We start from the raw sequence: 26,107 nt of genomic DNA on the forward strand, positions 1-26,107 counted from the left end.
TTTATGTTCAATAACTACAGCTCAGCGTTCACCGCATTCTTTTTTAGATAAAATAAATAAATAAAAAACTTTGATTTTACATTTGCCACGTCTCTGTATCTCAGCCATGCAGGCACAGGAAGGATGGCAAGTAGTTTGCAAAAGCTTTAAATTAATGATATTTTAGACGAACCCTATCATTCTGACCACTTGCCTTCTGCAAAGCCCACTGCTGCTCATCCATTATGTTAAAATAAAAGCTCTAAAATCTAAACATAATTCTGAGGATGGGCGATGTTAGTGAGTAGGATAGTTAACAATATACTAGAAGTTATAGACAGACACTTTGACCCTAAGGAATAAATTCATGCTGCACATGTTTCTAACATAATGTGCCACCTTCAGTGTCGCACACTCGCTGGTTTCCGGGTGATCGAAGCCAAAGACCCAGCTCTCATCACCAACTGTAAGAGAGTCGGTTTCATGCAGAAGTGTCGGTATTCCTCAAAAGATTTCCAGGAGGCATGTTGAAATCTTAGAGCCCAAACAGATGTGGTCAGAAGTGGACTCCAGTAAGTGAACAAAAATGGGTTCAGTCATGGAGAGACGCACAAAGAGCTGATCGTGAAGCAGAGATCAGCAGAATAAAAAACAATATTTTGAGGTTTTTTTTCATTTATAGACAGAGTTGTGGAACTTTGTGAGCACATTTCATATTTTAAGTTCTATTTTTACCTTTACTATTTATTTACCAGAGCACATTATTAAGAAAAGCAACAGAATTCCCAAGCTGCATGACAGCATAACATTGAGATGAAAAACATCTCTATCACCAGAGAAATAAAAAAATATTATTAATCATGCTTCAGAAAGTCTAACAGCTCCACACCTGCCACTGATTACAGTGCACACAGGCTCCATGTTATGATAAGGCACTCTTCATAGCACCAACTGCAGTCATGGCTAATGACAGGTAATGATAAGAGAAGCTGTGTTTTCTGTTAGACAGTCAGGTGTCCTGTATTCAACACCTACACAGGCTCCAACCGCGCTACAATTATTCCCGAGTGCTTGGCTATGATTGTGGCATAATAATCCTTTGCACAAATTAATTTTCTTTTTAAAATGTCTAACAGATCGATAGGAACGTGGTCATTTTAAAAACTGATATTTACATCTGCAATAACAAACAAAAACAAATAAACTGAACAGTGAAAATGGTTTAATGGTGATGCTGACTTCAGTTGGTTTGGACAAGTAATTCCACTTTGCGTTTGTTCTTAAGATGGTTCTCCTGAGTTCTGGGGTAGGAGCCACGACTGAAAACTCTCGTGGGGTGAATGTGCGGTAGCTCGTTCTGAAATGCTGCTATATGAGATGACAGTTTAGAAAAGTCCTGCAGAACATAAAAGGTAAAAAAAGTGTTGCATCTACTTGTTTTGGCACTGGTTAGAGCTCCTCACAGCTGCATCCTGTACAAGATGGACATTAGAGGAAAACGAGAGTGAGTTGCATAAATAATTATCCTCCCCAGCCGGCAACAGAATCATTTTCTCAAAATCATAGAGAGTAAAAGTTAGTCTATCCTCGCATATATTTAAGGTTTGTGTGTGATCACTCTATCTGTACTAAAGACTAGTAAAGACTAGTTTTTTTGTATACAGCTATATTGTATATCAGACTAGTATCACCTCATGCTGTCAGATGCCACCTGTGTCCTTTGCTCACTGCTTGTGGTTTTATTAGCCAGAGAAAATTAGAAACCTACCAAGTCCACTTTAGAAGATTAGAAGGGGACCGTGGCACAAATCGCTGGTTTTTGTATTTTTACTTTATGCTTGATTAGGATTAAGAAAAATGTGCCCCTCGTCAACAGCAGTCCTTCATGTTAAAGACAAACGTTACGCCCCTCTGCAGCCCCTAATCTCCACAGTGTGGTCACCTGTTGCTAATTGGCCACACCCAGTCAGGTGTGGATAGAAGCATACCAGAGGCGGGCTTTCGAGAAGCTCACTAGTCTTTGCCTTGGTGGCACCAGCTATTTTAGCCAAACCTCTTCTCACTAACACTCTGGTATTCATCTCCTTTTTTATGTTGCGGCTTTTGAGCCGAGTCGTAACACAAATTAGAACATCGTATCTGTTCTGATATTTGTCCTGTGAACATAAACTGCTGTCTGAAAATAAAGAATTTCTAAAAATTAACCAAACGGTGACGAGACTGACACCACACCCAGCGATCACCTGGTTCACAAATAGTAGTTAGTTAAGTTATTAAGTTGTCTGGGGCATTTAACCAAACGATTAATGGTAAAGTATATGTGTAAACCATGGCCCATGCAGGTATTCCAGATATTCTTATCCCCAGCAGGTTTTCCCAGTTACTCCTTGGGAATCCTGACGCCCAGCTCATAGATGTATATTCACCACAAGTTCCCTGTCTACCCTGGGGTAAGACCCAGTTGGGCATGCCTGGAAAACCTCCACATCAGCTGGCCCAATGAAAAAGCTTCTTTTAAAAGCCACATCTGTTAGCTCCCCATGTTTGACCCTGCAGGGTTTCATGCCGGATGCCCTTCCTGACAAAGAGAATTCGGGTCTTTGCCTGGAATTAAACAAGCAACCTTTTTCTCGCCAAGCAAGCGTGTGGCACTGGAGGACAGAGGATGTCCAACGTCTTAACTGTCTCGATTAAATGAGATTTTTACATTAAACGTTTTCATTTCGTTTCGTCATAAGCTGAACGGTTTTGACTGACCGCCACCTTCACACTGAAGCCAACAAAAAAATAATAATCTACCAACTTTTGGTTGAAGAAAATAAACTTATTTCAGCTTTTTTCATTTCAAAGGTGCTGCAGATGTTAGAGAGTCTTTTCTTCACTGCTGGAAACAGCACAGCAGCAACAACACCACAGAGAGCTCGGCCTTATTTACTTCTTAGTACAATCACACACATAAACGTCCATTGTTTACCAAAAAATTAGCCCATGATGTTGGTCTAGAAGTTTGCCTTTGATCTCATAACCTTGTGCTTTGGTAACGCTCTAAGTTAATGCCTTTAAATAAATGACTGGGTGAAATGAAAGCCTGCTTGTTCTCACACGTCTTCTCCCCACTGTTTTCTCTTGGTCTGAATTCTTATATTTCATGACAGAAGGAATCAAAGGTGTTGGTACACAATGTACTAAAATAAAAGCCAAAGCACAGTTCCTGCCTTTCTTTCATATCGAATCAAAAATGGATTTTGAATCGAACTGTGTCCTCAAGGAATTGCATTAAAAACGAACGTTGAGATTTCCTGAGACTCTCACCCACACAGTGAGTTTAAATAGCTAAGCAGATAAGAACATAATTCAGAGACAGATTCTGGGAGAAGATACAGGAAATTAACCCTTTACTGCCTCGTCTGGGTTAGTTTCTGTAGCTGAGAAAGAGCAGTTACGAGATGAATTACAGCACCAATTTGGATTTAGCGTCGCTCCTTTCATAGTAAAGTTAAGTCAATATTTATAAGGACGAGCATATCTGCGGAGAGCAGAGGTACGACTCTGATGTCATCAAAATGTTCAGCCTGGAGCTTTTCCATAGACTTTGAATGGGATGGTGAATTAATGGGCTCATAAAATGTTTGTTTGAACTGTTACACCCAAATGAGCTTTTAATTATAGTAGTGCTTTCTGAAGTGAGGCAGAAAATGTGCCCCTGTCTGCATAAAACCATCCTAGTTACTGCCAGTGCCACTGTCAGCACTTTCATCCCCTGCAGTCCAGTTCTCTGTTCAAGTGTACATCTGTGTAAGATCACCTATTAAAGTAGTAAATAACTCCGTTAAGACCAGAGGGAGATAATGACAAGCCAGCTTACTTCAGTAACTTTTTAGTCAATTGCATTTGTTCAACTATTTTATTGCACACTTTCTTTGCTCAAGTATGTTTTAGAGAAACATCATTTGAATACAATAATTGCGCTACATGCATTTATTTATAGTTTTAAGTATTTACACACATTCCTAAAATTCCCAGTCTTCCGGTGCCTTGTCCTGTCTTATCGCCCTCGATTTCAGAATAATAGCTGAAGCAGAGCGTTCATGCTGCCGTTGTTTCCTCTTCCCTGAGGTCAGGACATCAGAGAACTGACAGAGAGGAACAAGTGTGTTAATACTGCAGCATTTCAGCCTCGCTCTGTGATGTCACAAAGGTCTACAGATCCACCAATGGAGAAAAAATGTTCTGAAACCTGAGCTTTTGGCTCACCAGTTATTGTGAACTCGCCACACTGTCACGTTTGACTTTCACAGCTACATAATATAAGAGGAGTGTATATTCTGATGAGGTAACAGTAACAGTTCTCATTTTATTCTCATGTTGTTCACCTTATCAAATGTCACGAACATGTCTAATGTTAATCTACATGAAATATAGAGGTGGGTTTTTTTGCTTGTTTTCTCTGTTCCTGACCGCCTGCTGTCTCTATCCAACTCTTGTCTTTTGCAGATGTCCTCCTGGTCACATGATCAGTGTAAACGGGACCAAAAAGTCTTGCGTGTACACCCTTTGTGCTATGCGGCCCTGTCACCGCGGGACCTGCGTGGCCCAGTCGCCCTCCAAATTCACCTGCCACTGCCCGGAGGGTTACCGAGGACACCGCTGTGAGACGACACTGGCCATATACAGGGAGGACGTGGGCCTCAGCTTCAGCTCCCTCTTTGCCATCTGTATCTGCTTCATGGCCTTACTGGGTAAGTCCTGTAAATGTACTGCCTGTTACGCACATCTGTCAGACTGTATTACTGTCGTGTTTCTACGGCAATACTTCCCATCCTAACTATAAGCAATTTGGAAACAATAATGATGCTTAATATAATGTTTAAAGCTATAACTCTGTATTGATGCAGCCATGGGCAGTGTTATCGTGAACGCACTGCAGCGAGGCGGGAGGAGCACGGAGGTGAATCTGCTTCGTGTGCAGGCTGACAAATGCTGCAATTTTCATTAAAGTACTGATGAGTACAAAATTACTATTATGTGACAGCGGAGTGCACGATAGATTTGAAACTGACACTTGAAAAAATTGAAGCTTTCATTCATAAAGTTCGTGCACTCTAAAGTGGTACGACGGTAGAGCGCCAGGTGTTTGTAATTAGCTAATCAAGGGCGTTTTTTTTATTATGTGGGAGTTAATGTGTTTATAAGTCTAGTGTGGAAACAAACAGAGACCCCACGAAGATGGTGCGCTCCGTTTTATCGATCAGTGTTTTCAAAATGACAGCCTGATTTTCATGAGGTCAGTAACTCTAAAATAACTTTTTATGTCACTCTACATGTAAAGCAACTAATACTTACTGCGTGATTTAATATACTCTAACAAACAAAAATGAAGTTGTACGACAGCTAATCAAGAATGAATGTTTCTGCAGACGTGATCTCAAGAAGTTTCCAAGTCTTGCACTGAAGTTTTCAGGCAGTTATTAATCAGACTTCTCAAGTTATTTGTGTGAATTTTACCAGATGGGAATTCTTTTTAATGATTATTCAGATTCTGCATGATTCTGCTCGTTTACTTCGTTGGATCTGTTGTACAGAGTTGAGGGTACATTGAGATCCTCGCTGACCTAAATCTTAAGAACGTCTGTGAAAGCTTTTTAATATCACATCTCTCCCTTCCTAATGAAGGTTATTCCAAAGCTTGGAGCAGGACCTTTTATACTCCCCCATGATGCCATATTTATTCTCAGACTGTACTAAAGTAGCTTTACATTCATAGTTCAGAAAAAAAGAAATTTTTTTTTTTAATGTAGGTCCTCTGTGAATCCTGCTTGTTTCATGAGTGCATGAGGATATCTGCTCTCATTGACATCATACAGATAAGAGTAGAAAAAACTGTTTAGAAAAGTGTGTGTTCTGAACTTTTGGTTAACAAAAAGACGTCCAAGCTTGTAACTGTGTATGTGTAACATGACAAATCCTATTTAGGCTTATCTTCTTTATCTGCAGATGTAATTACAGTTCAGTTATTTAGCTTATCTGACCGAAGCTTGTGGCGTCCGTTGCCTGTTTGTTCATTCATCTCTCTGTTCGTTCAGTTCACAAGATTTGCTACTCCTACAGTGTTGGTCAGATTTAATCAAAATTGTACACAATTGTGGTCAAGGTCACAGGAATATATGGTCATTTTATGGTCACCGTTCCCTTTTTGCAAAAACTGCTGCTCAAAGTGTTGGTTCGGATTATGATTTTCATGAAATGAGTGTTTGCATGGACTAATCTGTGTACCTAGGTTATCCTGTTATGATGACGATGATGGTCATAATCTTGTGTGTCATAATGGTGGAGGGAGTGGTCTTACTGGTTGACTCCCACATTAGGAAAGCTTAGTTGGTTCCTTACTACCACCATTATGTCAACATGCCCAATGCTTTTTATGACCATGGTTACAGCTGACCACGATGCTTCTGAACTCAAACACTTTTGTTTGGTGGTAAATGGGATCAAGTTGTCCTGGATATGACTGTGAGCCTCTCTGATGTCTCAATGGATGTTAATTCTCATTAGTTTGTGCAGTACAGCCGACCCCTCTGTGCTTTACATATTACAGTAGCCTGTAAATTGTGATGGATTGTGAGCGAGATTAGCTATTATGATCTGGTTTGTATACGTTTTAAAAGGTAGATGGAGGGCTTCAGTGAAACATTGGATTAACAGGATGCCTCACTGCATTAGCAGAGTAAATGATCCAAATCCAGGGATCTCCTTTCAGCACATTAAATTACATCAACCTGAATCCCTATACAGTAACTGTTTGTACTGCTATGTAAAACTGTACTATACACAGTGCATATATATATATAATGTAGTCCTGTAAATTAAGTACATTCTTAATATTTTTAAGAGGTTAAAGAGCAGCCAGGTTCTGCTAATCAAACACTTCTTTAATGGATCATTAGCACGTGTCGGCACCTCTATAAAAGTGTAGTTATGTCAGTTTGTGGCTCTGGAGCTTTCTGGTGTGTGTTAATACAATGATGCAAACTTCCCAGAAGTGGTCGGTCTCCCCAAGGTCAGACTGGGCAACACTCAGAGAAACTGCAAAAAGCCCAAGAGCTGCATCCCAGACTCTACAGTCCACAGTTAGCATGTTAAATGTTAAAGCTGTTGGACTGAGTAAGCAGGGCTTGGTTGGAAGGGTTACCAGGGGAAAAACTCCCGTACTGTTACTTGAAGTTATTGGTGTTAAAGGTGGTCTTACAAGCTACTGGATCATGTGGTGACCTCCGATATCGCTCCTTTGTTCTTCATGCATGGCATAAAGTCATTGTCCAAGAGTGATGCAGAGTTCTTCTCCTACCACCTTAAAACAGAGCTGGCCTTCCTGATCAGCTTATCCAACCGCTTCAGCTTCCTTTCAGCAATAGATTAGCTGCTGTTCCAACAGACAACACCATTAGAGATGGCTGCCACTCCAAAAGATCTCAGTCTCCTCAGAGTCTGATCAGGAGATGGTTCCACTGGCACCAGTCCACAAAGTCCTGAATCCACTGTCTGTACTCTGATATATCTTCACCCTAATGAGGCTAGCGATGGGAGAGTCATCAGAGAACCTTTGTAGATGGCAGCCTGGGTAGTTGATGGAGAAGTCTGAGGTGTAGAGGGTGTCCTCATCTACTGTGGGCGACCAGTGAGGTAGTCCAGTATCCACTAGGACAGGTGGTGGTCCACTCCTGACAGCTCCAGCTTGTCCCTCAGAGGTCGGATGGTGTTAAAAGCACTGGAGAAATCTTCCAGGCTTCTCCGGGTGGGTCAGAGCTTGGTGCAGGAGGTAGATGATGGCATCATCCACCCTGATGCCAGGCTGGTAGGCAAACTGCAACTGATCCAATGAAGAGCTAAACAGGGTGCGATATTTTAGGAACTGCCTCTCAAGGGTCTTTATGAGATGCACGATCAGTGCTACCGGCCTGTAGCTGATGAGGTCCTTTGGATGTGTAGTCTATTGCACTGGTACCACACCGGAGGTCTTCCACAGCTATGCTATTTTCCCCAGCTTCAGGCTGGGGAAAGTAGCTTCAGGCTTCAGGGAACATGTATCCCATGATGCCACACAGTTGGTCTGTGCAGCACCTCCGGAGGCTGATGCCATCAGGACCTGAAGCCTTTCGCACCTCGATCTTTGGCAGCTCGTTCCTCACCTGAAGTGTTGAATGTGACAGGATGGTGGTGAGGGAGGGGGGCTGTGGGATGGAGTCTTTGGGTTGGACTTTAGGCAGTAAATTTCAAAGGTAAAGCTGTATAGCAGCCCTTTGTCTCACCTGTGAGCGGATCAACTGAAACATTCTGGTGTTTGATTTTCTGTTGTTAAAATCCACATTTTTCTTTCTTTCATTTATGTTTTTGCTTGTTGAATATTCATCCACCTGTACCTTTTAGCTTTGTATTCCAATCCCTGAAGGATCCTCTGCTGAGAAAGCGCCTCGGGCTCAGTCGTACTCAGAGAGCTGTCAGTACAATGACATGTTCCCGTTGTTTAATTGAGGACAATACAACAGAACAGTAAAGAGCAGTATGAGACGAGCACAGCCCAAGAAGAGAAAGCAGATCAGAGGAGTGCAAAATAAAACAGGACGACACACGATACCAAAAGAAAACAAGAGGGAGCTGAATAGATAGCACAGCCGAGGCTGCGCGCAGCACGGCGAGAGAAAGAAAAAGTGGGAGATGTGTGGTGAGGAAGATGGTGTTGGTGTCACACTGCTGCTGGCCATGTCTGATTGTCTCATTGGTGATTCACAGGGCACCTCTTTCACACCCGGAGACCAGCCAGACACTCAAATGATCATTTCTCCTTTTCTTTTCTCCTCCATTCCAACATTTTCCTTCAAATTTGGCTCCGGGCTTATATTAAATGCGACATCCAACCTTGATCCTGTTGAGGCTCAGCGCTGTTTTAAGTGTTAATTACTTGATTTGTAGGCGTATAAGGTGCTGTTTACCCAAACCTGCAGAAATTGAGATCAATGCTCCGGGGGCTTTGGTAGTAATTTCAGTCGGTAGAGCATCCTGCACTCGATCGGTCAAGCATTCCTCACTCTGAAATTTAAGTAGCGACGAGAGAGACTTCTTTTTTTCTTTTTTTTTTTAAGCCTTCATCAAATATTTCTTGTGCACACTCCAAATGTTTGAATAGCAAGAACAAAAGAAGGGCAGCAACTCTCAAAAGCAGTTCTCTGAGAATGTTGTGATTGGTGAAGATTAAAGACAAATTCTACTCCCAAAAACGTTCATATTCGCTCATTCCCTTTGATCCTGATCTGTTGTGTGGTTTGATATGGTCAGCTATGAGCTTTCCCTTGTCTGCTGGTACTGAGGTTCCTACAACATGAAGGCTTCATAGTTGGTGGGGTGTGTGTGTGTGTATTCTAGCACCTCCAGCACATAAGTCATTTTAACGTGTGTGATACTTGGAGGATGAATCTTTAATAAGTGGGGTGATCCTTGACTTTACTTTCCATTTGTACCAAGTTGACATTTGTAGTTCGAATGAGACATTTCAACAGCTGTTTGCTAGATTGCTATCAATTTTCAAGAGGCGGTGGTGTCAGAAACACACTTGACTGAGAGGCTGCTATTGGAGGATTGACTGGGAACATTTTAAAGGCTTCCTTTTATTTCCTGTTTGACTGGTTTAACCTGCAAAAGTTTGGAAAAATGGTTTAGGCTAAAACAAACCCATTAGTAAAGTCCTGTTATAAAGCCTTGAGGTCAGTGTAGGGTTAGAGATGTGTAATAGCAGATTATATTAGTCACAGCCACTTTAGAATTTCTCCATCCATCCATTCGCTTCTGCTTATCCTTTTTCAGGGTCGCGGGAGGCGCTGGAGCCCATCCCAGCTGTCATAGGGCGAGAGACAGGGTACACACAGAGACAAACAACTATTCACACTCACATTCACTCCCGCATTCACACCTATGGGCAATTTGGATTGATCAATTAACCTATTCCCACTAACTGCATGTCGTTGGCCTGTGGGAGGAAGCTGGAGTACCTGGGGAGAACCCACGCAAACATGGGGAGAACATGCAAACTCCACACAGAAAGACCCCTGATGGTGGAATTGAACTCGGGACCTTCTTGCTGTGCAGCAACAGTGCTAACAACCGTGCTTTAGAATTTCTAATGAACCCTTATCTTAACAGCATACACTCGCCAGCAGCTGCTGGTATTTGGTTGGATTTTGCCTGAATTTTCATGGCATAATTTCAACAAGGTGCTGGAGAAAAAGAGATTTTGGTCCATATTGATTTGATAGCATGTTAGCTGCACATCCATGATGTGAATCTCCTGTTCTACCACATCCCAAATTTGCTACTATCCTGATATCACAGCAGAAATCAAGACTGCTGAGACCAGGCCAGGCTAATTTTCTGTTGTCTAGTTTCTGGTGAGCCCATGTTAGCTGACAGGATCCAGTGTGGTCTCCTGCTTCTCTGACCCATCCGGTTCAGCGTACTGTGTGTTCAGAGATGCTCTTCTACAAGTAGTTATTTAAGTTATTGTTACCTATTCATATGATGAAGGAAATGTGAGTACAGAAAGTCAGTATTTTACAAAAAAAAATCTGCTAATACTTATTAACTTAAAATTTCAAGTAAATATCATTTGTTTTATATCACAGTAAAAACAGATCAGGTCATTTTGATATAAACAGCTGGATTACCAGCTGGAAACCAGCTTCATTATTAAAACTTCAGCTGGGTTTTTCTTCGTTCATCTCTCTGTAGAAAAATAGACCAGTGACTCATCATGACCTGTGGAAAAAAAAATAATGGATGTAAATCCACTTGAATTTTTAGCATCATTTATATGTAAGGAAATGCATGATTTTGTGCCTGATTTCATCATGAAAGAAATGATACATTCATGCAAAACCTCATGAAGATGAAATAATGCATGACCTCATTCATGCCTCAATGCATGAACAATGCAAAACCTAATGTGGTCACAAGGGCTAGATGTTAGGACGATTCCTGATGTCATTAAAACATTGAAATGATATTTTTAGCTTGAACATCCATGGAGCAGTCTTTGAGGAGTCATGTTTCTCCTCCACTGATTGGACTGAGAGACCAGCAGCACTGACACAGTCAGTCCCCGGGGTGCTCCTCGGGGGTTCTGAGTTCAGAGCAAAGTTTCTAGTTCAGAAATGTCAGCACGGCTCCAAACCGAGTCAAAGTCCAATTGGCAATCTCTTGAGTATTTTAATGATTAATGGCATAGTCCTCTGAATGTATCATGTAGCTGGAATATTGATTCTGCACAGCGCAATGCAAATTAATTTATTCTTTTTGCTTCTTCGGGCTTTTACGTTTGTGTAGCTTTACGTAGATATCATCCTTTCTTTGCATGCACCTCTATGCCCTCATGTTGTGTTTCAGCAGCTGTTTTTCTCTCAGGATTATGTTGTTATTGCATTATTAACTTGGCTTATTACTGCTGGCTTGACACTGACATCCAATACTTGCTTGTTTTTCTGAACACCTTTTCTCTTTAACTCATTCCAAGTTTTTTCCTTTTTCCTTCGCCTCAAGGAGCTTTATATTGTACAGTAGATTGTACAACAATAAATATTCGAAAGATAGATAAGTTTGCATTTGACTACAGAAAAGCAGTCAAATGCAAACTTATCTTTTTTAAACAGTCATGTCAGAACATCAATAACGTAGGCTCTATGTAAAAGATGGACATAGACAGCATGGTTTGTAAAGCGATGATGGCTATTATCTTTAAACCTTGGGAAGATTCAGCGTTACATTTTTTCCACCATGTTAATCTAAAGAAATTCAGTTACCTTCTTTTTAGGTTTTCAGGACTACTGTGACTTGGATGATTGCGAATCTACACAGACATGCTGCCACCATGTTTTTGTTTGTGGAACCAGAAGGGACTTATCAACCAATACTAGCAATCAGGTGCAACGCACTGATGCATATACATGATAATTAGCTCTAAGTAACAGAATAGTTAAAGACTAGAATGTCACACTCAGAGCCTGGTTCTGCCGGAGGTTTCTTCCTGTTAAAAGGGAGTTTTTCCTTCCCACTGTTGCCAAAGTGCTTGCTCATGGGGGGTCATATGATTGTTGGTTTTTCTCTGTATGTGTTATTGTAGGGTCTATCTTACAGTATAAAGCACCTTGAGGCGACTGTTGTTGTGATTTGGCGCTATATAAATAAAATTGAATTTAACTGAATTTCTGTCTTCTCTGTTAGTACAATTAATCAAACCCCGTTTTCTATTATTTTTAAAATTGCCTTTAAACGTCTTTATTTTTGCTGTAAATTTGTATTTTTATTTGGACATTGCTTCCAGCTCTGAAAAAGCCAGTGCCTTAAATCTGCATTCTTCCCGCTGGCCAGCAGGGGGCGACTGTGGTTACACAGTCGTAGTTGTAGTGATACCAACATACATTTAATTCTATTAGCCAATCAGCAATACAGCAGCTACTATGACAAATATACTAATGAACAATACAGACGTCTGTGGATGATAGCAGCAGGTCTGAGACACGTACTCAGTTCGGGACTAACAGTCCATAACTGAGTATTGTTTTTAAAACAAATCTTAAAAACTGAAGTTTATCGTTTATTGTTTACACCCTTCTCTCAGAGGTTTGTAGAAATCCCAGGGAAGCACATGCAGCTCTTAAATTAGGCTGCTTTTGCCATTTTTTTCTTGGCAGATCCTTTCAAGTTCTTTATATTAGATTGGAAGAATCTGTTAGCTGCCATTAGAGCTCTACAGAAATGCTTTAATGTGTTTTTATTTTTCTATGATACAGCAGAGGAGCTGCTGAGCATTCTTGGGAATTAGACCCTCCTCTGCCTTTTTCACCTGAGGTGATACTCTGGCTTCCTGCGAACTTAAAGCTGGGTGCTCGATCCGCTCTGTATCTGTCGATGAATAATGGAATGGGTTCCTGATCTTGCCCTCTGATGTTCTGAGGGGTTGAGTACCAGGCTGTAGTAGCAGCACCATGCTGTTAGTTTACAGACCTCCACCCTGTAGGGAGACTCAGTCCAACCACTGTAGTGTCGTCTGGAGGCTTAATAATGGTGTTTTGCTGTGGCTGGCTGGAACGCGAATGTTGAGTACCTGGAGTTCTGCCCGAAGCGTTCAATTTTTTTCTCATCAGACCAGACCTTTTGTTTCATCAGACTTTTTTTTTCTTATGCTTTCAGAGTCCTTTAAATGCAGTCTGGCAAACTTTAGGCGAGCTGTCGTGTGTCTTTTACTCAGGAGTGGCTTCCATCTAGCCACTCTACTCTAAGTGTCTGATTGAAGGACTGCTACTGAGTCAGTTACTTTTGGCTGAACAACCAACTCTCGGAAAAGTCCTGGTGGTTCCAAATTCCCTTTTCTCTGAAACACTCCAGCACTCCTCAGATCTACTTCTTTCCCCTTTTTAAAAAAATCACAGATGAGTTTCCATGAATTTATGGCTTGGCGCTTGTTTTGACATCCACTGTGAATTGTGGGGTGTTAGATACACAGATGTGGGCCTTTGACAACTAAGTGCAATCTATTCAATTTGCCTCAGGAGGACTCTGGTTTTATCCTTGTCAAATGAAATGAGTTACTATTATACAGATGCATTGCTAGCCATAAAAATCCACCTGGACATGAAGTCCTTTACTCGAATCAGAGTTTGGGGTTTTATTGTGTATTAAATTTGCTACACTGTCTTATATGAACTAATTAACCCTTTAAAGCCGGTCGGAGCGGGCACGCTCCGTTTTGCGTAACTATTTTAAAATCCCGGTAGCACTGCAACCACGTAAGCTAGCGCAATAAATTTTTTTTGCATATGAAACTGGGGGAGTTGTACTTACATCTTATGCCATCAGCTTGTCCTAAGTCACAGTTTCCTTCCACATATAGCTTTGCAAAAACTGCATAAAAAGCACTTGCAGCAACAAAAACATAATATTCCAGAAACACGCTTTGCCAATCTGATCAGCTGTTTGTAACACTTCCTACGTTGGAATAGACGTCAGCACGAACTTTCGCATGTCCGCCATTACCTGCCCAAAACCGGAAGTGACGTCGTTTTCGCGGAAATGTAGTTTTTTACCATCAGGGCCTCATGAGCCTATACTGGTGTTTTTAAAAGTTATCTTTGACTTTATGACTTTCTGTGTCGTTTCTGGGATGCTTAGGACTCATATTGCACTGCTGGAAATATTTTATTTTGATGCATATGCTGTTATTTTGCAAATTTGCATTATAATATTTATTTTCGTTTTTCCTGCAGTGTATAAAAATTGGTGTATTTCAAAAATAAAACTATGAAGACGCTCAAAATAAATTTCCTGTGGTGGGAAACTATTTTGTGCAACTTTTTTGTATTTACAGTTTTGAGGGATAAGCCTCTTTAAATTTCTCTAACTAGAAATATATGTTAAAAAACAAAAACGATTTTCAATTTGTTTGTAGTTTATTGCACTTTTTTGCAATTTATGTAATTACTATGCACTTAATGAATACATATTATAAAAATTTGGGCTATAATGGTTGTATTGATGTATATCAACTTGAAATGCTCCCAAAAATGGCTCCACGGCATGTAAAAATATAATATAAGCTCTGGCGGACTTGGTTCTATGGTAGGGTTAATACTTCCATTACCATGCTGCTGCATGGTAAATGTACAAATTGTATTACTTTTTATTAGAATACCTATTTTTAATACTCTCTGAATATTTTCAGTATGTTTTAGGCTTATAAGTGATACCATGCACATGCTAAAAATAAGTGTTTATTATAAAATGAACATAGTCTGAAAGTACACAAAGTATGTCCCAAAGGTCAAGAGTTCCTCTTTAAACTCCAGTGGCTATTTTTTAGCATTGAATGTGATATTTTTGTATTATGGTGAATCTGTTCATCATTGTCAGGTGGTGTTATTGTCATAGATGAGCGGTTTTCAGACTGTGGTGTGGGCCCCAGTGCTGGGTCGTGGAGTTTTTTGATGTTTAGGGAAAATGAATAAGCCAGAATTTAGTGGTGCAGTCACACTCATGTTTATATAAGCAACATTCAGTGTTGATTATTGACTAAAGCTTCCGATTCTGAGGTGGGGAAAGCCAGAAAAGGTTGGAGAACCGGTTTCATAAATATTTATTTTGTTTTCACACACAGAGCCAATCCATGTTCACAGCATGCCACAAAAATACATTCTTCAATCCACGTCAAAACTCAAACTGAACTCTTTACTGGGCCACAGCAGATCGGTTCTAGGACATTTGCAGCAGTATAAGGGGGCAGATGGTTTTACGCTGGGAGGTTGCTCCTGCTCCAGTGCACTAGTTTCATCGTGTGTGGATAAAATAGCAACATCAAGACCAAATGTATGCTTATAAAAAAATAGATAAATAATCAGACAATACTGCTCAATGCTCAAAAGCCAAATAGTTATTTTGTCTTAAATAATAAACCAATCTATCGTCTAAGTGCCCCACACAGCAGTGGTCTGACAGCACAGATGCAGACTCTCTTAATCTTCCCTAAACACAGCATGGACTGCTTTTTATTGAACGCACCACCAGATATGTCTTTATATGCCATAGAAAATCCCACTGAAATAGCACGAGCACCTACTTAAATCATGTAGAGATGGATTTTCCGATCCATCTAAATGATGTAAATTAAGGCTAATTAGTGTGACAGAGACGTTCTTCGCTGCACTGTTTCATGTATGCATTGGCAGAGCTTGCAGTCTGTGCTGAAGGTGCGTGTTGATGACCCTTTGTCTTACCACCTCCTCACGCAGGAACACTGAGTATTATTCAGCTTCATGTAAATACATATTGAAACTCAAAGCCACAAACAAACACACACTCGCAAAAATATCACAATAATCTACAGCTTGATTTACTATATTTAGATGAGGCGTTTTATTTAGAGACCATAACACCAAATGTGCCCTCACAGATAAATCATCACAGTCACAAGATAACTGTTTTGGGGGGGGTTCATCCATATTAGTTTATATTTGTTGTCTTGACTGTGTTTTAAGGATCTTTGCAGCAAATTCCATGTGCACGCATTTGGGCGTAGTCTAAGGAGCTTGGAAAGAAAAGCATCTGGACTTCTTTAGGTTTCTTGAAGACATTTCATCCAAGAAGTACTATTGGTGGAGAGTCCCAAATTTTAAGTCTCCCAGAGGGCCATGGACCCCCTATTGATCCTCTGCCTAATCACACAAACCAAGGTGTGAAAACGGGTGTGGGCCATAGTCAGCCAAGGTTTCGGGTGAACCCATTGTGAAACCTAGCCTCATCCTATCTATCATGTGACTTGCTAAGGTTATAAATGGCCCAGGATGTGAGTGAGCGTGAAGGCGTCTGGGAAGGAACCTCAAAACTGGATTATAGATGGCAGACAATTGCATGTCCCGGATGACTGAGAACCTACACAGACACATTTGGGCATACTTGACTTTTGAGTAGTGACCAGCTGAAAAGGTTTGGCACCAAACAATCAACTTCATTTATGCTTGCAGTAACATTTTAGGTCTACAACTTTTGGAGAAAGCCATCGAACAAAAACAAGCTGTTTAGGTCATCAGCTGATGTCAGATAAAAATGCCTTAAATGGCATTTAAATGCATTTTCACACATATACTTTAATTTCTCTGTTCCAAAATCAGTTGATGGTTTGGTTTCTTTTCACTCTGAGCAAACTTCAATCAAACCAGCATGCGTCACTACAGAATGCTTATTAGCCAGATGTATCTGGGACAGGACCAAGAAATTGACAGCATTTCTAGCACACAATGGCAGATGGTGTAAGCTGTGGTTTGAGGAAGGAGTCAGAGGGGACTGGTGCAGCTCCAGAACCAGACAGAACACCGTGTACTAATGGGAGGTGAATGATTTGAAAGAGGGAGCGAGGTTGGGGCATGTAAATTAGAACAAACAAGCTTGTAGTGCAGTGGGGTCATATATACAATGTGTGCTGGAAGGGCAGTCTATGAGGCTCATGGAATTCAGATATGGAGAGTGGGCAATGAACCCTGGACGCTGTGGAGGGTTCATGGTTTCAGTCTTAGGTCTTTGTTTCCCCCGCTGTAAAGAACATGCCAGGCTAGTTCTCCCATCATTCAGTCCTTGTTCCTGCCTTACACCTGGAGCCGGTCCCTGGAAGCTGGAAACAGAGGATGAGATTCCCTGCAGAGATCAATAAATAAAAAAATGACAATAATAATCAATAAAAATTGATTATTGTGATTTACCTGCAACTCTAATCTTTGGCTGGTTAGATGCATGTGTAACCCTCATTTTTCAATATCACGGTTAACAGCACATTTCCATGTAGACTTTAGTGCTAGTTTGTTTACCTACTCTTGTTTGCCTGCCGGGGCTCAGCCTGCCAGCATCTGTGGATCAAACGCAGACACGTCCCTCCAGCCATCTGAGATGAAAAGGAGCTTTTATATTATAAAAAGCCATTAAAGATACAATGATGGTGACAGTGTTTCAGGGTGGAAAATTACTTAAGATGATTTCAATTCGACTTGAAGGCATTTAGGTTCAAAGAGAAAGACTTGAAAGTGCACCTTGGCCCAAAACACAAAATCATTAACTTTCAATTACATGTATATATTACTAAATCACCATGATTGTCATCCCAAGGCACTTTTCACAATAAGGTAAATACCTTTCAGTATTTTAGATGGAAACCTCTATGACATAACTATTCTCTATGAGCAGAAGGAACCTTTTAACAGTAGGACGTCTCCGGTAGAAGCAGACTCTGGGAGGGCAGCCATCTGCCGTGACTGCTTAGAAAGACCAGACAGAAAAGAAGATCTTAGAGAGACAAGAAACAATACAACAATAAACGCTCGACAGGTTGCATCATAAGTACAGAACATGCAGTTCTCCATATACCTGCGGAAAGTGAAGGAGGAGAGAACACAGCACAAGCAGGAGGGAGACGATATATAGGTGCACCTTTGTAGCGACATTGCTAACAGTTTTCAGATTAAAGCGTGCTGTTTAAGGCAGCAGTGGCAGCTGTCACCTGTAGAGCTGGATGATTGTTCAAATACTTTGGGGACCGACACTGAACTCGGTCCATCACAGGGGAAATTTGCCTGCTGATTTTTTTATTTTGTTTTTTGATGATGAAATTTCCTCAAGGCAAAAAAGTGCGCAAAGTAATTTAAAATTCATTTAGAGTCAAAGCCAGCACAATGTTCCTGAGCTGCTTTTTGTCCCTCACGAGTGCCATTAAACCTGCTTCTCACTGGGACTCAACCAGCTCCTCACATGGGCCATTAAAACCTGCATCGCCTCAACCAGCAGGCTCAGCCGGAGTCCCCTCAGTCCTTCTGAAAAATAACATTTTATTTTTATTTATGTTTATCTTTCCTGCAAAACTCAAAAGTGATGGATGATTATTAAAAGCACTACAGAGAATAAACTGCTGATCGGTATTTGTATGTTTGTTTTGTGGCTTTTTATGTTTGCGTTCTTTGTCTTTTTCTTTGTTTGTTTATAGTTCTTTGTTTTGAAGGAAAACTCACTGCCCAAGATAAGTGGGTCAACCCAGCACTGCATAAAAGAAACCATCTATGTGAGGCAGTATCGCGTATCCTCACTGGCTTTGTTTTATGTTACTTTACTGACCCTGTATTTAAATTCGGGTCCAAAAATGCAAATGATGATGCAGTTTCTGTAATTGTGCCTTTGCATGTCACAGCATTGAGTTTTAAATCAAACAGTCAAGATGTGACTGAAGTACAGGCTTTCAGCTTCAATTCAAGGGGTTTAACAAAAGTATTGCATTAACTGTTGAGGAATTATAGACATACACAGTCCCCTGTTTTTCAGAGACTCTAAAGTAATTGGACAATTGACTGACAGCAGTTTCATGACCAATTGAGGTCTGTTGCCTTGTTATTCCATGACAAGTTAATCCAAACGTTGTATTTTGTAGCTGTTCACAGGAAATTTCAGAATGAGGTGCAGTGAGATGTTGATGCAAGCAGTGTTGCCAACTCCTCAGTAAGGAAAATCGCTATTGGCTGTCCTAAAAGTCGCTAGAAGTCGCTAAATGATGTCATTGCCTAATTTGCATAATTGGTCATGCTAATGTAATTGTAACCAACATTGTAGACGAGAAAAATAACATCGTGGAAGAGACATAAAGGGAGTAAAAAACGTCCTAAATGCATTTAGAATTTATTTAGAACTACAAATTAAATTTCTTTTAGCAATTATTGTTTTTTTTAATGTCACAATTCCAACCCTGATCCTCTATCCGGGCTTGGACCGGCAAAAGTGACCCGATATAGGCACTGTGGTGGAGTTACTTTGTGTGTGTGTGTGTGTGTGTGTGTGTTTATAAGTAGTTTTAAACCTTGTGATCCACAAAACAACATAACAGTAAAAGAAGTACTGACTGCGTTACAGTCAGTGTGGGAGCAGCGGCTTCGCTCATGCGCGATTCATTTGCAGTTTGGACGCATAGGTGAACATCTTCTGCCCTGTTAGCAGCTGGGGGAGGACTATCCTCCGCCTGTGAGCGCTTTGGCACGGGCGAGGTGCCCACGGCAGCACCGCTGCTTGTTGAGAGTAAGAGCGATACGCGCTTTCACGTCAAAAAGTCGTCATAAATAAGTCTCCAATAATACCAGAAAAAGGCGCCAGATTTGTCGCTAGACGCTTTTTAGAAAAAAAAAAGTTGCTAAGGGGTCTGAAAATTCGATAAAATTTGGCGACAAAGTTGGCAACACTGGATGCAAGTGAAGGATAACATGTTTAGGCTCGAAAACCAAAGTAAACCCATCAGAGAGAGAGAGTGAAAGGTTTAGGAATGGACAGATTTTACTGGACTATTGTTGGTCTCAGTCTTTTAACTTCAAATATTTACTGTTGTTAATTTTCACCTGGTCTTTAAGTCAGACGTCATTAGCCGTGTCTGGGCCCAATCTTTGCCACAGAGTTGAAAAACTGTCAAAATTTTTTCATCTGTAACAAAATGATCAGCGTTGCTGCATTACCAGGTGTAAGAATTAAGTTTAACATCCAGGCATCCACGAAAACACAATTTATTAAATGTAACAGAGCTAGAAGTTAGCAGGAAGTTAGCTCACTAGTTTCCACCTAAATATAATATAGCATGATCTGACTGAGAGATTTCTGAAACAATTCAAACGTACAGCTCTGCTATCACTTCCAACATAAATGAAGACAGAAAACTAAAAAGCAGTGACGTTTGTAGGGTTACTGAAGTTGGGCTAGCTGCTATATAATGATGTGCTACATGATTGCTAGCAACACAGCTATGTTAGCATAGCATAAACACAGTGAAGCTGGAGGATGAACGCTAACTTTTTTCCACTCGATAAAAGTTAACGTGAAGGTTCCCGATGGTTAGGGACAAATGCAATCGCATAGCAGGATGCTGTAAACGGACCAAACTTCAGTCAGGAGAACAACTGAGATAATCCATCCACAATACGAGGTTAGTTTTAAAAACTGAGCTTTAAAATAAACAGTGGTAATAAAAACTGAGAGAGGCCGACAGTGATCACTGACTGTTTTTAGGAGCTTGTAGATTAAATAGAACAAGATGCAAAGCAATAAAACATGTTAAAAACACAACATCCTTATTAAACGCAGAGTAGTTTGGGCCCGGAAGCAGGATTCATCACGTCATCACTTAAAGACCGGATTACGATCTTTTCAAATTTGGATTAGTTTGATTGTTCTTACCTCTCAGCCATAAAAGGGTGATGGGGTATTGTCGTCACCCTGCTGGGCAGACACCTAACCATAATTATATCTGCTGAAAATCTAGACCTTGTATTCCAGTGAAGTTTTCCGAAACTCTTCTGAATGCAATAAGTAGAGAACGAGGTGTGTCTGTCTATCAGTGCGCATCATTAGCAGCCTGTTTATCTGCAGTGCATTCTCACAGTTAATGTCTGCGCCGACTGTTTGTGGACAAAACGCTGATTGCATTTATATTTTAACGGTACGTGGATCTGAACGCCCCCCCAGGCCGCTTCGGATGATCTGAAATTCCACACTCGATGAAAGTGAACACTTCAACCCAACAAGAACAGAGTTCAGCGATCCAAGGTGCATGCTGATGTGTTGGAAAACTCGCCAGAATGCGCACAGAATTAAAAGTACTGAATGAAGCAAGAAAAAAAATCTATTTTTAATTCTTACCTCTCCACAGCAAACGTTCGCTGTAGCTTCTCTGTCTGTTTGTACCCCGTGCTCCAAAATGTCCCAGTGTGAGGGTCTATTCATAGCCGCATCTTTATCAGAGCGCAGCTGAGATACGACTGCACCTCTATGACACCACTGGCACAATTTTTTTTTACAACAGGAGGTGGAGGATTAAAGAAAGGACACATTTTGATCAATAACAAGAGCAGTGGAGAGTGCAAAAGATACAAAGACTCGCTGAGCACAGTTACCTTGAGAAAGCGAACAATACAGAAAACTAAGCTAAGACATTGGACAGATACTGGCCTTGGATTAAGTGTTTTATTAACTTTCCACGCAGGGCTTTACTGCCCTGTGAGCTAAATGAATTACATTCAATAAGTAATAAGAATAACTTTGGGGGCCAATTTACTTAGTTTTTTATGCATGAATATAGTCAGTGTGGGAAGATTTGTATTACTACAACTGAGGGGCAGTTTGGCTTCCCAAACAGTGCCTGGAAATTCAGCGCCTGCAAGGAATCCATTATTAATGTTCAACCCTATCATTTTCCGGTACATGTAGTCATTTAACTCCAGGAACCAGAGGAAAAAACAAAAAGAACTCATTTCACCTGTGAATGTGTAGAGACGTTGTCTGCTGCATATTGGTACTGACCTTAAAATCCTGTTTAAAATATAGCACAACAAAAAAAGCAGCGAGAAGAAGAGTAGTGATAGATCAAGACCACAGAGACAGATGGCTCCAGTAAGCAGAATTATAGTTTGATGAGGTAAAATCCATACTATATTATTGACCTGTGTTGACGTTCTCATAGACACTGATCTCATTGCAGGGCAGCTCGGATATTGATTGTCTGACTGGAAATCCCATTACGCACTCGCTCATTCAGTGCCATTTGAACTGCTGAAGGTACGATGGATATCCCTGCTCATCACAGAGAGTAGCGGCATGCCACCTCGCTGCACGCAGTCTTATAAAGAAAGTCGAGTTTTAAGGGTCTCTATGCCCGACATTTACTTGTTAGCAGCGCTTGTAACACTCATCGTGAAGCGAGCGACGGGCTGGAAGTGAAGTGGTTTAGGCGAGGTTTTAAGGAGCGTGCGCGAATAGCCCAGGGCGTCTGTTGAAGAGCCAGAAATAGCTGAAGGGTTTGACCTAACGTAGCGCTTGTTGTTAAAGTCCAATGGAATCAATAGACACAAACTTTAAAGAAGGGGTGGAGCGGCTGAGTGGAGGAAGAGAACCGTTAGAGGAGTTTGGACGGAGGGAGGGCGAGTTGAAGGCAGGAGTAAGAGTTAAGCAGAGAGAGTGAGAAAGGAGTGATGGTCAAAGACAGCACAGGACCTTGGAGGCAGTGTAAACAAATAAACACATAATCTTTCTTTTCAGGCTCGCTCTTTACTTTCTCCAGCACACACACACACACACACACACACACACACACACACACTGTCAGAAATACCGATCAAATTCTCCATTTCTTTGTTTGCCCTCTGGAGAAGACTTTGAACAGAGCAGATTCTTCTTGTACACCCTGACCTCCAGCTTCCTTGCTCACCTCCCCGTGGAGCTCACTCCAGCCACCTCTTCATACACACACACACACACACACACACACACACACACACACACACACACACACACACACACACACTTGCTTCTCAGCAGAGGGGAGCAGGAGAAACATAAACACATAAAGGCATAAACTCCACCGTCATAAACTAAGCAGTAACACACCTCTTATATTTCCAGATTATTTGCTTCAGTCTATAGAGGTTGTATTTCTCTTCGTATAGGCCTGTGCCATAATGCGAAGGATATTGATTCATGCGGTGGAGCACAGCAATCTCACGTCAGCTTAGGATCACATTTCTTTGTGTGCTTTGTCACATCTTTTCTTTTGTGCTGTGGGAAAAAGAAATGCTTAATGAAGCGTTGGTTAGCCTGCACAAATGTACGTGTAACTCATAGTGAAACTGGATTTCTAGTCGTTCATTAACCGCTCACTGTTTAAAAGCCTTAAAGCCTCTGAAAATGTGGGGGTTGGAAAAAGAGGCAGTACACTGTGAGTAACCATAACAAGCAAATTTCTTTTTCAAGGTCATCTCCTTCTGTAACGCTGGACCCCGTTTAGCTCTCTTACTACACTTGGATCACTTGCAGTCCAATGCACTGCCAATTTCAGCATGGTCCTCTAACGTGTGCAGAGAAATCATCTGACAGACGATCATCACAGGCGATGGGAGCTGGTCCCAGCACAAAGTTTAGGACTGTGCTCAAGGTTGTTTTCTTTTTGTATTTCACAGGTTTGTGCAACATGAATTTGTCTTTCAGGCTCAATCTGTCAACATTCATTCACCAGCTATTTAATTTTGTATCTATATTTATATATATATAATCCACCCATTTCATGGTAGCAACACAATGCATTTTAGCATCTAGGCAACAAGGTTAAACTGAGTATCAGAATGAGGGGAAAAAGATGACTTAGGCAACTTGGTGTGGTTGTTGGTGCTAGATTCTGAGTATATCAGAAAGAAAATAACCAGTGGGCAGCAGTTCTCTGAGTGGAAATGTCTCGTTGATGTCAGAGGATAATGCTTTAAGCTAATAGGAAGGCAACATTTATCAAATGACCTCTGCAGTCGCCAAATCTCAATTGAATGGAGAACCTTTGGGATGTGGTGGAGCAGGAGATTCACATCATGGAAGTACAGCCAACAGGTCTGGGCCACATTTGTGATGCTGTCATGTTAATGTGGAGCAAAATCTTTGAGGAATGTTTCCAGAACATTTCCTGGCTACATAATGAAGCATTAGGTAGTTCTGGGCTTCACAAATGCATCCTCTGTCGTTACATTGTAACACCCAGGTTATCTCAAGATATAAAGGGCTGTGTTTAGTCATAGTATAAAGTAAATGTCATTTCACAGATATAATACCATCATATGCCCCAATCGTTTATAAAATGCTCCCATTAATATTGATTGATGTTGTCGTCAAAGTATCTATGAGCTCTGCTTTGTTTACATTCTGCTTCTACTACCAAACTAATGTTGGTTATATAAAAATATATATAAAATGCCAGCCTTGCAGTTGGTGTATTTATCTTTATTAACTGCAATACTGACTCTGCTTTTGTGTGTGTGATAAACGGTGAAGTGAAACCTTGGAAAGTGGAAAATGCACAGCAGAGAGAGTAAATGGTCTGTATTTGTATAGCGCTTTACTAGTCCCTATGGACCCCAAAGCGCTTTACACAACCTGTCATCCACCCATTCACACTGGTGATGGCAGCTACATTGTAGCCACAGCCACCCTGGGGCGCACTGACAGAGGCGAGGCTGCCAGACACTGGCGCCACCGGGCCCTCTGACCACCACCAGTAGGCAACGGGTGAAGTGTCTCGCCCAAGGAAACAACGACCGAGACTGTCCAAGCCAGGGCTCGAACCGGCAACCTTCCGATTACAAGGTGAACTCCCAACTCTTGAGCCACGAGTGCCTGTTTAAACGTCTGTACCTGGAAATGTTTGTGTTTGGCTTCAAAGGTCTACTTCCATGATGGTATTCTATAAAAGGACATCTTTTTTCTTTTTACGTTGCAATTCTGATGTCCATCTGTGCAAAAATATGTTTTTTCCTCTTTCCAAAAACTTCCTGCCATCAGGGTTCCACAGCCCACCCCTGTGTGGCCCCTCAGTGCATTAAAAGTAAATGTTTTAGGTCCACAAGAACAAAAGCATCTCTCACTACAAGGTCAGCTTTCAGAATTGGCTGCCTGCAACTTTGCCGTTACCCCAAAGTTACATTTCAGCTTTTGGGCTCAAAGCACCAACTGCAATACACCAACTGCAAGGCTGGCATTTTATATATATTTTTATATAACCAACATTAGTTTGGTAGTAGAAGCAGAATGTAAACAAAGCAGAGCTCATAGATACTTTGACGACAACATCAATCAATATTAATGGGAGCATTTTATAAACGATTGGGGCATATGATGGTATTATATCTGTGAAATGACATTTACTTTATACTATGACTAAACACAGCCCTTTATATCTTGAGATACCCTGGGTGTTACAATGTAACGACAGAGGATGCATTTGTGAAGCCCAGAACTACCTAATGCTTCATTATGTAGCCAGGAAATGTTCTGGAAACATTCCTCAAAGATTTTGCTCCAAACAGGACTTCAAAACAGGACTTCCAGGGAACTATCTGAAAAAGCTGCAGCACCAAACACATTGCAGATATGCAGCAGGAGTCTACCTTGAAGGGGAGATGTTCAGCCTGGTTCTGTAAGAGGTTTCTTCCTGTTAAAAACGGAGTTTTTCCTTCCCACCGTCACCAGTGCTTGCTCTTTTCAATGTATTATGGTGGAGTCTTTATCTTACAAAATAAAGGCTTCGGAGTGACCGTTGCTCTGATTTGACGCTGTATAAATAGAACAGAATTGAATTAAATTGCATTGAATTGAAACATAGCTCCACCGTGCTGCTGTGCCACAGGTGGTCAGAGTCCACAGGGCACCCTTATATTGTAAATCTTTAAAAACACTATCTATTATTTTGTCCTGGCTCTTGCTATTGTGCATTTTCCTCTCAATGGCCTTAAATCCTCCAGCCGTGTAATCTCATTGGCTCTGGGCACCTCCGGGCTGCTGGACCAGCTGCTTCTCCACATTGTTTCGACTCATTTATTGTTTCTGTCTTGGGGAAGCTCAGGGCACCTCACAGTAAATGAGGCTCATTGCAGTCAGGGCAGGGGGACTGAACCTGTGACCTTGTTTTTGCCAGTTCACTGTCTCTCGAACATGAAAGCAGCCACTGCAGCAGTCAGACACACGTGGGCTCTCCTGAAACAAAAGTCTTTTTTCT

At 41.2% G+C, this 26,107-nt stretch overlaps 1 protein-coding gene and 1 long non-coding RNA gene across 2 annotated transcripts in view; one reads left to right on the forward strand and one right to left on the reverse strand.

The window, feature by feature from the left end:
• The window catches only part of LOC113026743 (neural-cadherin), a 337,047-nt gene that overhangs the window by 301,943 nt on the left and 8,997 nt on the right, over positions 1–26,107 (forward strand). The window contains exon 35 of the mRNA XM_026175859.2: positions 4,474–4,718. Within this exon, the coding sequence (XP_026031644.2) occupies positions 4,474–4,718 (245 nt within the window). The remainder of the gene's footprint in view (positions 1–4,473; positions 4,719–26,107) is intronic.
• Positions 15,039–21,204, reverse strand: LOC145428444 (uncharacterized). Its single transcript, XR_013908741.1, has 3 exons — positions 17,693–21,204; positions 17,377–17,446; positions 15,039–17,202 (listed from the first exon to the last, which is right to left on the reverse strand). It is a non-coding gene; the product is annotated as an uncharacterized LOC145428444 (long non-coding RNA).

This window comes from Astatotilapia calliptera, chromosome 1 (assembly GCF_964374335.1).
Source record: "Astatotilapia calliptera chromosome 1, fAstCal68.1, whole genome shotgun sequence".
Lineage (NCBI taxonomy): Eukaryota > Metazoa > Chordata > Actinopteri > Cichliformes > Cichlidae > Astatotilapia > Astatotilapia calliptera.